The following is a 15,464-nucleotide window of genomic DNA, read 5'->3' as shown; positions in this document are numbered from 1 at the left end:
TTTAAGAACAATGATTAAAAACCGTCTGAAGGTCAAACCAGTTTAAAGTTATCCAAACTTTAAAATACCTGTATATGAGTATACATAAAATAAGATATTTTGAGAAACGTCTTAGTGGTTTTGTGTTCAAACAATAGAAGTCAATGGGGTTCAATGTAGTTTAATTATAAACATGCTTCAAAATATCTTCTCTTGTGTTCTGCAGAAGAAAGAAACTCATAAGTAAGTAGTAAAGGAGTAAAGGATGGAAGAATTCTTATTTTTGGGTGTACTGTCACTCAACTATCATGTCTAGACATCATAATTACAGCAATAAACCACAAATATTTACATTATCATCATTGTCTTATTCCTGCATCTGATTGGTCTGTGAATAGAAATGGCGCCATAGTCAAATCGAGAGTTTTGTCATTTATCACAATATTAAAAAATGATTTGAAAAACAAATTGATTTTTTTTAAACATTAACAATTAATAAAAACATTTTTGTTATATATAGTTGTACTGGAATTGATAATATTCGTTGTTTAACTTTATTTAATTGAATACAAGTTTAAAAGTTCTGTGAATTAAATGAAGAATGATAAACTCTAAGAGAGAACTTCTTAGGCCTGATTCACATTTCGCATCTAAAAGTGTGTGTAAAACACGAGCCTTGCTGATTTCTCTCCTCAAATGACCCGCGTTGAACGCGCAGCACTCTGAAAAGTTTAACTATTTCCAATTCGATGCGGCTTAGAAAAATGTTCGCGCCACAACGCATGCGTGACCACGTCAGCCCCTATTTTTGCGCGCTTGCCACGCGTCTACATTTACAATAACTAAATTGAGTTTCGCAATCGCATACTATGAAAGTAAGTACAGATTTGAATAAAGTATCAACCGTTAAAACAGCTCGTTCCATATAGTGTTCCATATAGTATATGTGGGGGTAGTATGAATAGAATCCGGACATACCGCATCCGCCATGTTTTACGATGACCCGTGTGCGCTTTGACCATATTAACATCAACCTGTATCTAGGTTTCGCTACAAACATAATTCATTCATGAGAAATCGATTCATCTCTACTTACATTTAAAAAAACGGACACTCACTTTGAAGATCTTGGTATTTTTATTTGATTATATTTTGAAATTTGACCATTGCTCAGCTCCCGTGGCATCATGTGATAGATAATCTCAGTGGAAGCAGTAGGCAATCAGGGTATTTCTCCACATAGGGATGTTTCGGACATACTACTCATGACTCCTCCTCATTTTCGCCTACTATATATAAACTCAGCAAAAAAAGAAACGTCCCTTTTTCAGGACTGTGTATTTCAACAATAATGTTGTAATAATTCTAATAACTTTATAGATCTTCAATGTAAAGGGTTTAAACAATGTTTTCCATGCATGTTCAATTAACCATAATCAATTAATTAACATGCACCTGTGGAATGGTCGTTAAGACCTTAACAGCTTACAGAGAGTAGGCATTTAAGGTCACAGTTCTAAAAACGCAGGACACTAAAGAGACTTGTCTACCGACTGTGAAAAACACCCAAAGAAAGATGCCCAGGGTCCCTGCTCATCTGCGTTAACGTGTATTAGGCATGCTGCAGGGAGGCATGAGGACTGCTGATGTGGCTAGGGCAATAAATTGCCATGTCCGCACTGTGAGACGCATAAGACAGCGTTACAGGGAGACAGGAAGGTCAGCTGATCATCCTTGCACGTGTAACAACACCTGCAGAGGATCGGTACGTCCGAATATCACACCTTCGTGACAGGTACAGGATGGCCACAACAACTGCCCGAGTCACACCAGGAACACACAATCCCTCCATCAGTGCTCAGACTGTCCGTAATAGGCTGAGAGAGGCTGGACTGAGGGCTTGTAGGCCTGTTGTAGGGCAGTTCCTTACCAGACATCACCAGCAACAACGCCGCCTATGGGCACAAACCCACCTTCGCTGGACCAGACAGGAGTGGCAAAAGTGCTCTTCACTGATGAGTCACGGTTTTGTCTCACCAGGGGTGATGGACGGATTCGTGTTTATCGTCGAAGGAATGAGCGTTACACCGAGGCCTGTACCCTGGAGTGGGATCGATTTGGAGGTGGGGGGTCCGTCATGGTCTGGGGCGGTATATCACATCACTATCGGATTGAGCTTGTTGTCATTGCAGGCAATCTCAATACCTTGCGGTACATGGAAGACATCCTCCTTCCTCATGTGGTACCCTTTATGCATGCTCATCCGGACATGATCCTCCAGCAGGACAATGCCACCAGCCATACTGCTCGTTCTGTGCGTGAGTTTCTGCATGACAGCAATGTCAGTGTTCTGCCATAGCCAGCGAAGAGCCCGGATCTCAATCCCATTGAGCACGTCTGGGACCTGTTGGATCGCAGGGTGAGGGCTAGGGCCATTCCGCCCAGAAATGTCCAGGAACTTGCAAGTGCCTTGGTGGAAGAGTGGGGTAACATCTCGTAGCAAGAACTGACAAATCTGGTCCAGTCCATGAGGAGGAGATGCACTGCAGTACTTCAAGCAGCTGGTGGCCACAGCAGATACTGACTGGTACTTTTGATTTTGAGCCTACCTTCATTCAGGGACACATTATTCTATTTCTGTTAGTCACTGAAACATTTTTAGTTTTTGTCTTATGGTGTTGACTCTTTTAGTGTTCATACAAATATTTACACATATTAAGTTTACTGAAAGTAAAAACAGTTGAAAGTCAGAGGACGTTTCTTTTTTTGCTGAGTTTAGTATGGAAGCATGCGATTTCTGATGCACATTTTACATTTACATTTAGTCATTTGGCAGACGCTTTTATCCAAAGCGACTTACAGTGCACTTATTACAGGGACAATCCCCCTGGAGCAAAGTGGAGTAAAGTGTCTTGCTCAAGGACACACTGGTGGTGGCTGCTGGGATAGAACCAGCAACCTTTGATTTACCAGTTCAGTGGTGTAACCCACTAGACCACCATCTCCATGTTGTGCACGCTGTGTCTTTATGACGATGAGCTTAAAACAAGCAGCTTGTACTTTATTTCTTTCGAAAATGTGAAAGTCAAGTTCTATTATGATGACAGGTAAGGGATAATCCACAGTTGGCTGTGAGTTACACTGAAACAGTTTAACGCACGGCTATCTGCACGGCTATCTGTGGATTATCCCGCTTATACCATGGTCATTTGCCAATTTAAAACTGTCAATTGTATTCAAACTGACTGGAGCTACCTGTGCATTACAGGGTTTCAATACACACCTTCTGGCCAATCAGAATCCAGTATTCAAACAGACCATGGTATAAAGATGTTAAACGGATAAGAGACCGTCCGATGTACACTCAACTCAAGAGTGACGAGCACATGCGGCGGCTTTTATCATCTCATCAATAACACAGGGTAAGTATGAAGCCCGAGGGGTACAGAGAGCGGGATGAGTTTTATAGATGTCGTATTGTACACGGCTCTGTTTTACAGCACTGAAGATCAATGCGCATTTGACACTGGTGCCACGTGTATAATACACCCTTCGGAAGATCAATAAATGAAAGGTCTGTTAGTCATACACCAGCACCAACTCCTCCGCTACATCACACACAGGAAACTGATCCCATTTTTCTGCTTTCAAGCATTTTTACACACAGAAATGTGCGACTACAGAGGGAAACTTGTATCTAGGCAGCCGACGAGTGATTAATCCTGTATGGAGACGTCACTTCACAAATTCTATCAGCTCGCTTCGGGACAACCGTGTTGAAAACTCCTGTCCGAGAACAGTTTGTAATCGGGCCGAACCAGGCTCACGTGGAAACATGACCAAAATGCATGCTACATGCGAAAAACGCAGAAAATTTGAACCTGGCCCAAAAAATTTTATGACGTATGAAAATATCGGAGGCAGTGTGTAAATGTGATTGACACAAAGTGAGGTCGGATTTATTTTTTGACGTACGGAAATTTCGGAAACAAATTTCGTCCTCAATGTGGAATGGATTGGCGTCAGAAGATCTCTGTTTAGACCACGGAGCCCCGTCGAGCTGTTCTTTGATTGATGGATGCACATTATGGAGCTTCAAAAAATCAACACCCGTTCCCTCCAATTCTACCGCTTGGAAGTAAAAAGATACGCGCTGTTATAACTCCGACTGCATTATTCTTCACAAAATAAATGCCATGAGGGGGTGTAAAACATGGGGAAATTTGGATTTGGTAGTGAAATATCCCTTTAATAATCACTGGTAGCATCACACGCGTACTGACGATATCTATTATCTAACATTCATTACACGAGTACTGTAAGTGTACTACGGTACTGTTCTGTGAGATGATGATACTGAGTACAGTACCATGATATTAGTACGCACGTCCAATAATACCCATAATAGTAACATAACAACACATCCAAACCGTTCTGAAGGTACCAGAGTGCGTTTGAGAGAGTTTCCTTGAGAAGCACATGCAGAACATGCAGAATCACGCAAACATCAATCAGATGTGGTTTTGTTGTCATGTGTGTTTGTGTGTCAGTGTTGTCATGTGTGTGAAGTTAAGAGGTCCGCAGAGTCCGATGTTTGATTTATGACTCAGGCTTCCGCCACAAACACACACTCAGAGACACAAAAACACACACACACACACTCACGACACCGAACTCGCCGATCCGCACAAACATGACGTTTCCCAGAGTTTGACTCACATGTCACTGACTGATGCTGCAGGTGTCAATCACAGGTGTGGACTCTTTATCATCATCATCCTCATCGAACCCGCAGCCGCTTCTAATCGCGCGTCAATCGAGAAGAAACATCGATGCATCACCTCCTCAAGTCTGATCGATGTGTGTGCACGCGTCTTCTGCGCGCTCTCGAGTGATGCTCTCGTTGCCGAAGCGGTTCCAGCCCGGCGGCGGCGCGCGCGCGGTGATCAGGGTCCTAGAGCCCGGCTCGGCTCGGCAACAGGTTGCGGCACAGCAGCCTCAGTGGCCCTGCGTCCGAAATTTAACACAAAAAACGGTAAACCATAGGCCTACCTAGAGAATCGATTAAAATGTAGTTGTTTAAAAAAACCTCATTTAATGATTCACACGGCTGCTGTTAGTCACGACTCGTGTGAGTATAAAACATACGTGTCAGAAAAACCTCATTACGTCACAGACACGGTTGATGGAAAGGTAGAAAACATATTTTTACTTTTTGCTTGGCAAAATGATGGCTGATAGCCATGTTTTATAAATAAAAAAGAAATATTACCAGTTTATATTTATTTGATATTTGTGTGCAAATAGAGAGTCGGGGTTACATAAGAAACCGTAAAATTATTTTGTCTTAAAAATCTGAATCATCATCAGATACTTCAGACATTTAATAACAGTGAATAATGACTTGCATTTAATCCTTCAGCTCTTGAGAACAATGAACTCTTTGTGTTTGTCTACTTTACAGATCTCGTTTGACCCACATCCCTCTGTCCGACTGCTTCTTACACTTATACTTTTCAAAGGTGTGCACTCTATCAGATTATAAAGCCACATATATAAATAACAAACTAAAGGTTCTTTATTTTACTCTTTTGTTGATGAATTTAGACTGTGTATGATTTCAGAAGTGTCCAGACAAAAGGAACTTTTAAAGGTTTCTGACTGATTTAAACTAAACTTCAGCATCGCAGTCAGCAGGTTCACTTCAACACATTCATCCTTTGTAAGATTTGCCCTTGTGATTTAGAATCGGTGACTCATTCTCTATTCAGGCAAATTAAAAGGAACTCTTGCATGAGGTCAAAGCAGACACCCGTTCTGGAACCCGTGCCACCTGTTGTCATGGATACACCAGATTCCTGTGCGAACACTGTGACAAGTTCACCGTGAGGACTAAATGCAGGCAGGCGGTCTTTTAATATGTCTAAAAATACTTGTTTATGGATATTATGGATGTACACACCTGTGATCGCACTCAAATGTGTTCACATCAGATCGGTAATGCAGTCTCCATGGAAACCTGGTGACGAGAAAGATTTTAATTGTTTATCAAATGCCAATTAAACGGCAAAGAAAGCGCTTCGTAGATTCAGCTCGGATATGTCTATTCTTCAGTGTTCTGTTCTTCTAAAACTTCTTCTTTTTTGAGATTGTAACGGATGAAATTTGTCAATAACTCCAAACTAAAGCATTTCTTATACATGCAAACAGTTGTTTTTATTCATTTCAAGTGTTAAAGTATAAATGCTTACAAAATGCTCTAATGCACTTCATATTCAAGGAGGAAATATTCCAATAACTTTATTAACTCACTCGTTCGTTTATTATTTTATTTAATATCAACATGAATGTGTATTTTTTTACAGATAATCACGGTTAATGGTTTTATGTTCCTGCAGTGAGTATAAGCGCACAGCCCTCTGATGGCGAGTATGGGAAGCGCACCTGATCACGTGACTGCTACAGTACCACACGTGACTTGAGCATTCACATGACCAGCAGAAGACGCTGCAGACAGGAAGAAACAGCGAACACATTTATATTCATCAGGTAATAATAACTTCATTAATATGCGGAGAACTTACGACATTTGCACTCAAAGCGTTTTTATTGATGTATATTTTATGACAGGGATTTTTACAGAAAACAGATCGTGCATTGCGTGATCGGATATTTGTCTCTGATCGGAGTGAAATATACTAAATAATGGAGTGAATCTACTTTATTAGTTTTTTAGGCTTTCGTTGGTATTCACAGTTTTAAATATAATATAAAAATAAAAATATAGCAAAATTTAAGAATGCATGTTTAAATGTAAACTTGCATGTATCGATTGATATGTATAAGATTAAAGATAATGTACTGTACACTATTTAGATGACGTGTTCTGTATGTGTAGTATATGTAGTGTGTGTAGTAGATGACATCACGTGTTTTTTGTGCAGATGTGATCATGTCGTCATCAGTGGAGAGAACAGATGATCTGGTGAGAGAATATCTGATGTATCGAGGCTTCACCAGCACACTGAAACATCTCGACTCAGAAATCAAAGCCGATAAGGAGAAGGGTTTCCGAGTATGTCTTTATATTACTTCAGATTTGTACATTTTGAGTGATGGTTTAATGACAGTTCAGTGGGAGTGTTTATTATTTTATTTAAATATCTAGTCTAGAATGTATGATGAGGTACACACAGCTTGGTTTTATTAGAAATATGTGCTATTTAAAAAAGAATTATTATGCTAATAGAAGAATCATATATATTGATTTAATCCTCTATATTGTGTGGGATGATGTAGTTTACTTATTTTAGCTCGATTAGATAAGCGATGGATAAAAACAGAGCATGGACGTACTCATTACGGACGTGCAGTGAGGCCAAACGGACCCGTGAAACGTTCTGTAAACGTTCCCCAAACGTTAGTTTCTGATTCCCAGAAAGTTTTGTTTTTGGTTATCTTTGCGGAAATAAAACGTTTAGTTTTTGGTACCCAGAACGCTATGGGAACCAGAATCTAACATTCTATTTCCGTAAAGAAAACTTTCCTTGAGAACCTAAAACGAACCTTAGAAAATGAAACTAACTTTCATTGAAAATGAAACAAACTAACGTTGGGGAAATGTTCTGGAAACCCAAATTGTTTGCGTAGTAACACAACATTGTGCACAGATGACGTGCTAGATGTACAGTATATATGCTGGCTCTGAGACGTCTTTGTGTTTCGTTGCAGGTTGATAAAATAATCGATCAGCTCCAGCATTTCATTCAGATCTTTGATCTGGTGGGTTTGCGGGATTACTGGAGTTATTTGGACCGCAGACTCTTCTCCAGACTCGAGGATGTTTATAGACCCACAGTGAGCAAACTCAGGACCAGTCTGTACCGCTTCTACATCATTCACACCGTTCAGGTATCAGTCTGTCTGCCTTCCTGCTGAGCCTTAAATCGAGGTTGTTGTCTTGTCATGCAGTCAGTGGTGAATTGACGTCACATGTCTCTTTTCTCCGCAGAAGAACCCGGAGAAGACGCAGGAGTTTTTCCAGAAGCAGGCTCTGGAGCTGCAGGGTCAGGCCGAGTGGCGCGATTGGTTCGTGCTGCCGTTCATCTCCGCCCCCGAACTCAACCCCACCTTCTCTCCGTACTTCTCTCGGCAGTGGGCCGACACCTTCCTGGTGTCTCTGCACAACTTCCTGAGCGTTTTGTTCCAGTGTATGCATATCCTAACACAGCTCCATCTGGAGATCATCACCTGATGATGTGCACTCTTAAAATCTGATAAATCTATTGAGAAAGCTTTTTAAGAACGTACACAAATCGTTCTCAAGCACAAAAAATGAGCTGGTGGTTATCATAGAATAAGTCTTGACAGGGTGAGAGGTTTATTTCGTGATCATGTGTGTCTGGCTGTACTTTATCCTGCTTATTACACGACTGCTGGTCTATATGAGTAAATGACCTCTTTTAATGAAGAAATGTTGAATGTGAGCGTGGTGTTATTGAGATCTTTAACAGATGTTCACCTCAGCCTGTCCTGTTGAGCTATGATGCTGAGGTTCAGAGAATCACATGTGTTCAGGAGGAGAACGAACAGCTCCGTCAGATGGTGAGGCGATGAATCTCTCAGGATGTCACTGGTCTGTGAGGTGTCGTGTGATGTTTGTCTGACAGCTCTGTTTGTTCTCCAGTTGTTTGCTCTGCAGGGAGAGTCCCGAGTGAAGAGAGACGAGGAGATGATGGTTCATCACAAACTGCCCCCTTACGTTCAGCACATGGACCGACTCGGCGATACTGAGCTGTGAGGAGACTTTAGGACCGGAATGATCCATTTTTTATTTAAAAAACCTTTGTATATACAGTTTCATCCTTACAACATAAACAAACTTTACTGCACTTTTATGACCCCTGACTAAAGTTTCAGTACACGTTCACAAACAATAGAGTGCCTGTAGATTATATCTGATAACAATGAACCGTTACCTGGCTAACCTGCCTCTCCAGTATTTTTTATTTAGACTGCGAGACGAAGCTCAAGCATTAGATGTCAGTGTCTCTTTAAATGCGACCGAACTACAGGACCCATTCAACAAATTGTTTATTTAATATCAACTAAGCAGTTATTTCATACAATTATTATACCGTTAAATAATACTACAAATTAATATTAACTTAAATTTTATCAAATATAAAGCTGCTTTGTAACAATGAAAATTGTAAAAAGCGCTATATACATAAAGTTGAGTTGAGTTGAGTTAAATAGTTATATTACTACACACTATCCAAGCACAAACCGGAAGTTAACTGGGGGTTAGAAGAAACAATCTATTTTGTACATATAGATATATATATTGTGTGCTGTTATTAACTTATGATGATGCTACTGACAGATTTTTGCTAGTGAATAAAACCAAAGTTGAAATGTAATTTGCTCTTGATTTCATTTGCTGGTGTGTCTGATCTTTTGTTTATCACTGCAGTCATCTCACCATCAATACGTTTAATTGTCCTTGAGTGTTAAAAAATGGAAACAAAGTTAGACGATTAAAGAATTGTGATTCATCACACAAGATCTCTTTGTCCAAAGTAAAACTGATGAGTAAAAGTGAACGTCAGTGGAAGTGAAGTGAGCGTGATGATAAGGGAGCGTGTGTGAGTGTGGTTTCATCTGTTTCCTCACAGAGATCTGGTGTCCAGTCAGCGTAATGTCAACATGACCACGCCCTCCAGAAACTTCTTCCACACCTTCCTCCCTCAGGCCAGACGGGCACCCGGTAAAACCTCCCCGGCGCCGCAGTCGTCCCCCACGCAGGCGTCTCTGGGGAGGAAAGATCCTGGTGCTCAAGTGTGTATGCCGGTTACCATGGAAACGAGAGGATGAAAATCAATTCTTCCTCCTTTATCGAGAGCTGCTTTACGGTTTTCTGTTTTGTCATTTTTCAGTCTGTGAAAGTGAAAGATCCTCCCGCTGCTAAAGACTTAAAGATGCCCACCGTTACCACGGTGACGGCAGAGTCGGCCACAGGTCATTCCAGACCAAGGCGACATCACGACCACGAGAAGCAACGAAAAGAGCTGTTCTCCAAACTCCCAACACAGGTCACACACAGACAACACTCTCTCTCTATCTCTCTCTCTATCTCTCTCTCTCTCTCTCTCTCTCTATCTCTCTATCTCTCTCTGTCTCTCTCTCTATCTCTCTCTCTCTGTCTCTCTATCTCTCTCTATCTCTCTCTCTCTCTCTCTCTCTCTCTCTATCTCTCTCTGTCTCTCTCTCTCTCTCTATCTCTCTCTGTCTCTCTCTCTCTCTCTATCTCTCTATCTATCTCTCTCTCTCTCTCTGTTTTGTCTTTGTCTCTCTCTCTCTATCTCTCTCTCTCTCTCTCTCTTTTTGTTTTGTCTTTGTGTCTCTCTCTCTCTCTCTCTCTTTGTTTTGTCTTTGTGTCTCTCTCTCTCTCTCTCTCTCTCTCTCTCTTTGTTTTGTCTTTGTGTCTCTCTCTCTCTCTCTCTCTCTCTTTGTTTTGTCTTTTTGTCTCTCTCTCTCTCTCTCTCTCTCTCTCTCTCTCTTTGTTTTGTCTTCGTGTCTCTCTCTCTCTCTCTCTCTCTCTCTCTTTGTTTTGTCTCTGTGTCTCTCTCTATCTCGGGTTTTTTCTCATTGTTACTTCACTCTTCTTCTCTAACTTGCTGTAGTGTCGTTGTCTCCACAGAGTTCAGAGAAGAGAGCCGACGGTGCAGATCCAGACGCTCAGACCGACGCTCTCACTGATCAGACAGACTCCGCCAATCAGATGCAAGGATGTGAGGTGGGCGGAGTAGGGGCGGAGCAGCCCTTCATTAAACTGAGTCAGGAGGAGTATGGAGAACATCACTCATCCATAATGCACTGCAGGTGACTGTGAACACCTCTAGAAACATGTGTCATGTGTGTTGATGAGCGTTCTCAGTCTCGTGTGTGTGTGTTCAGGGTGGACTGCTCGGGCCGGCGTGTGGCCAGTTTGGATGTAGACGGCGTGGTGAAGGTTTGGGCCTTCAATCCCATCATGCAAACCAAAGCCACCATCATGTCTAAATCTCCACTGCTGTCTCTGGAGTGGGCTGCTAAACCGGACAGACTGGTGAATCATCATCATCTGTTGACCTTCATCTGCACACACACATTATTTCATTGCTTGATGTTGTAATTTTACTCCTACAGCTGTTGCTAGGCAGCGGCGTCGGCACGGTGAGACTTTATGACACGGATGCGAAGAAGAGCCTGTATGAGATGTCTGTGGACGACGCCCATCCGCGGTTAGTTCTCTGTGATCACCCACAATGCACCAGGGCTCTCGTCAAACCTATCAGTCAATATACAAACATGTTGATACATTCAAGAGAGCTTGTGACAATGCGAAAGAAACCACATCCCATGATGCATTGCTCTTAAGTTTTAGTTTTCAGTGTGCTATACTTAAGAGTTGTGCGTTCATGTGTGTGTGTTCAGGATCCTGTCATTGGCCTGCAGTCCCAATGGAACATCATTCGTGTGTTCCGCCGCCGCTCCGTCTCATCCCACTGCCGTGACTGAGAGTGACACGCGAGTCTCTGCCTCTGTTTCAGGTCAACTGCTGCTGTGGGACACAAAGACGGTCAAACAGCAGGTAAGACCACCAACTTATACATTCACGTCCAGCTCACGTGTGATTCATTTCTATGGCAACACTCAGGTGCAGGTAAGGAATAGTTCACCTAAAAATTAGGGATGCACTGATGTATCGGCCGCTCGGCAATAGCATAAAAAAGGCCGATACAGATGGTTTATTTGGTCTCTTTGATTACCGTGAAGCAGAACAAACGGATGGAAAGTAGCAAACACGCCAGAAAGTACCGCTCAACAGCTTATGAAATTCTAATTGTGCTATTAATAGCGTTAATAGTTACTCGGCTGTTGTTTAAATATGCAATCTGCGTGTGAATGAGTGGTGTGGTTTTGTGTAACTTACTGTAGTGGACTTTTTAGCATCTGGTGGACGCGAACACAGTGAATCAAGAGTTTAAGTTACCTCAGGTGCATTTGACCGTTTCATAGTGAAGCTGCTGTCAAACTTTGCGGCAAGCCGCCAAAATTAAAGTCTACAAACTTGCTCCTAAAAAATTACAAAACTAGTAATTAAATTTAAGTAAACTTAAAACGGCAAAGGAAAAAAACATAGATATAAGATACTGTTTTGAACTATCATAGTTACACACCCCCCCCCCAAAAAAAAACACAGAGTAGAACGGAAAAGAACGGAAAAAATGGAATTTGGGAAAAAATCAAACGGATTTCATAGGTCCCTAGTTTATTAACTAACTGCATGGAGGCAATGAGTTGGATGTCTGAATATCCAGTGATTTTCTCTGAGCACAATAGTTACTGTAAAAAGCAACAGCAAGGACTTTATTTAAATATATTAAAGAAATTATCCATTTTAAGTCAAATTTGAAATAATGTTTCTATTAAAAGAAATATTGGATATCAAAAATAACCTTTGAAGATTTTCATGTTGTCTTATTGTATTTTTACCTTAGCTTACATCTTCATTTAGGCACATTTACACTAGTGCTTCTTAAAATGTTAAATTGATCCAATTCATGTTCAGTAAATAAATTGAATGCAGAAAAATCAAGCTAATATCGTATTGTACTGTATGCAATTGACCCGTATCGGTATTGGAATCGACCAATATGTGTTTGTTAAAATCTGTATCGGCCCAACAAAATCATATCAGTGCATCCCTAAAAAGTAAAAAATTCTGTGATGTCATCACATACAGCTTGTTCGTCGAAGTACTTTCTCCAGGTCATGTACTCAGAACGTTGTTGTTTGTGTTGTGTGTGCGTCAGCTGCAGTTTGCGTTGGAGCCTTGTCCGGTGGCCATCAACTGCACTGCCTTCAATCACAACGGAAACCTGCTGGTCACCGGAGCAGCCGACGGGATGATACGACTATTCGGTGAGAAAGCAGATGTTCATCAGGTGGTCCTGTGGTGTGTCTGCTGCACGTCTTCATGTTTTCTTGCGTCTGTCTCTAGACATGCAGCGTTACGAGAGCGCGCTGAGCTGGAACGCACACGATGGAGAAGTTTACAGCGTTGAGTTCAGCTCTGATGAGAACACAGTCTTCAGCATCGGAGAGGATGGAAAGGTGATGACAGCTCTCGTTATTCCTTCATTCTCTCAATGTTCATAAAATGTGACAGTATCTGTATACGATAAATGACGCGGACAAATCGGAAGCAGGAAAAGCGTTTTGTCCCGCCTCAAGGTGATTCTGATTGGTCCACGTTTTAAGTCTCGTCTCAGTGCATGGCTGTGACTAACGGAATGAGTTTATAGAAAAGTAAAAAGGATTTGATTCTTTGCTTCGGTTATTGCTGTTATTTTGATAGCTCAGATAAAAGTCATTCATTCTCAGAGGTCATGTTGTGTTTTTGTTGACAGTTTGTTCAGTGGAACATTCACCGCTGCGGAGTGAAACAGTCGGAGTATTCCCTATCCCAGGATGCAGTGGGGCCGTTCGTGCTGTCGGGTTACAGCGGATATAAACAGGTTCAAGTTCCGCGCGGGCGACTCTTCGCTTTTGACTCTGAAGGACAGCATGTTCTCACCTGCTCGAGCGCTGGAGGAATCATCTACCGGGTAAACACACATTTACCAACACATCACACCTGTCATTCAGTGATGACATGATATTTGAACTGATCATCTTTCCTTTATCTGTATCATCAGTATGTGATGTGTTCTGAATGATGATCTGTGTGTTGTGTTCAGCTGAGTCAATCAGATGTTGGACTGGAAAGTGTTTTGTCTCTCGGGGGTCATAAAGCGCCGGTGGTGACGGTGGACTGGTGCACGGCGATGGACTGCGGCACGTGTCTCACCGCGTCTATGGACGGCAAGATTAAAGTCAACACGCTGCTGGCTCAGAAGCCCTGATCTCAGAACACTATAATCCAGCCAATCATCACACAGCACACAGTCAGGTGACCAGTAGATTCAGAGGAATCTAAAAACCAAGAACATTTCGGAGATCTTACTGTGATCAGTTGAATATTAATGTTGTTGAAAAGATTGTCATGTTTTCTGATGGAGAAACGTTACATTTAAAAGAACAAATGGATGCACAGCTGCTTTCAATTAGGTCTGTTAAAAAAGTGCTATTTCTCAAATATATTTCATTTCACGTTTCATTCTGGACAGAAATATTCTACTCACGGAATATGAAACCATAAAATGCAACGTAAAGAGGTATTAAAATGATGTTTATCCAAAATCGATGTCCTATCGTATATTAAAAGAATCTTCAGGATTTCATCACAGTCAGTATTTTATTCACATTTAGAATTGAAAGAATCATTAAATGAAATTTATTTGCGTGTCGAGTCACAAATACATTTCAGTTGTGGCTGTTCTTAAGGCCAAACAATCATTCTGTGTGATTCCTCTGTTTGTAATTGTATAAACAGGAAGTTCATGTGTTAGTGATGTCATTTCTGTGGGCGGAGTCTGATGCACTGATCTCTACAGCCGCAGAAAAATTCAATTCAATTCAATTCAAGTTTATTTATATAGCGCTTTTCACAATGTGTATTGTTTCAAAGCAGCTTTACAGGGGCAAACAAGAAAAACAGAAAAGTTAAAACACAGCACAGTGCATGGTATTTATACAACGAGTAAGTTCATTCTAATAAATAACATCTAATTTCTAAATAAATAAATGAATGAATGCAGTCTCCCGGTGAGCAGGCCAACACTGCCCTGCTGTGGCGAGGAACCCAAACTCCAATGATTGATTCGAAATGAAGAGACCGTTCTAAATGTTCATTTCTAGATGTATTGTGTTCATTTCAGTCCAGTGTTTGTTGAATTACAATCAAAACTCAGGAGTGACATCATCCAACAGCTTGACACAATTACATTGTTTGCAATTTGTATTCTAAATGCTGTTGCTGTTTTTAGGAAATTAGACTTTAAAAAAAAAAATTAATAGGGTATTAATTCTGCCTAAAAGTCCTTGAAGCTTTATTTAGTGATGGTCTGCTGGTTTCTGTCAGGGTCACAGGTTTTTTTTAATGGCAGCAGTACGTGCGCACATCATTGAGGGCCGTGTCATCTCCTGTCCCCTGCAGCAGCTCCATCTTAGTCTCAATCCCACAGATTCCTTTTCCTTCACACGTGTCGCTCCAGCCGCCCCAGTCACCCCATGGCATCCCTGAGCCCTTCAGCACCGTTCAGTTTCACTGAAGGTAAATCTGTGGAAAAAGTTCAAACAGTTGAATCTTTATAAGCCCCCTGAGGTTCATGTTGAGAATGACTAACTTAACTTTCCATTTAACCTATAAGTGATGATGAACTCCTGCTAATGCATTCATGACTTTAAACATCACTGTATATACACACAATACCATCATCATCTTGTTCTGTTTTAAAGAGTAAACTTGATCTCATCTCACCTGATGTTGTTTGCTG

At 41.3% G+C, this 15,464-nt stretch overlaps 2 protein-coding genes across 2 annotated transcripts in view; one reads left to right on the top strand and one right to left on the bottom strand.

Annotated features, from left to right (window-relative positions):
• rab27b (RAB27B, member RAS oncogene family) overlaps positions 1–6,282 on the bottom strand; it is a 28,225-nt gene extending 21,943 nt beyond the window's left edge. Inside the window, exons 1-3 of the mRNA XM_056730584.1 lie at positions 6,231–6,282; positions 5,942–5,998; positions 4,699–4,986 (exon numbers count right to left, since the gene is read on the bottom strand). Of these exons, the coding sequence (XP_056586562.1) occupies positions 4,699–4,700 (2 nt within the window). The 5' untranslated portion in view covers positions 4,701–4,986; positions 5,942–5,998; positions 6,231–6,282. The remainder of the gene's footprint in view (positions 1–4,698; positions 4,987–5,941; positions 5,999–6,230) is intronic.
• On the top strand, positions 5,816–14,424 carry wdr91 (WD repeat domain 91). Its single transcript, XM_056730589.1, has 17 exons — positions 5,816–5,976; positions 6,378–6,528; positions 6,924–7,054; positions 7,711–7,890; positions 7,991–8,187; positions 8,493–8,583; positions 8,666–8,775; positions 9,657–9,819; positions 9,918–10,073; positions 10,682–10,863; positions 10,939–11,089; positions 11,170–11,264; positions 11,458–11,614; positions 12,840–12,948; positions 13,028–13,140; positions 13,437–13,634; positions 13,767–14,424. Exons 3-17 carry the CDS (start codon positions 6,932–6,934, stop codon positions 13,929–13,931), a joined length of 2,190 nt encoding a protein of 729 aa, XP_056586567.1. The 5' UTR covers positions 5,816–5,976; positions 6,378–6,528; positions 6,924–6,931; the 3' UTR covers positions 13,932–14,424.
• Positions 14,425–15,464: the final 1,040 nt, after the last annotated feature.

This window comes from Triplophysa dalaica, chromosome 19 (assembly GCF_015846415.1).
Source record: "Triplophysa dalaica isolate WHDGS20190420 chromosome 19, ASM1584641v1, whole genome shotgun sequence".
Classification (NCBI taxonomy): Eukaryota; Metazoa; Chordata; class Actinopteri; order Cypriniformes; family Nemacheilidae; genus Triplophysa; species Triplophysa dalaica.
Note: the sequence above shows the minus strand (reverse complement) of the source record. Positions and strands in the feature narration are given on the sequence as shown.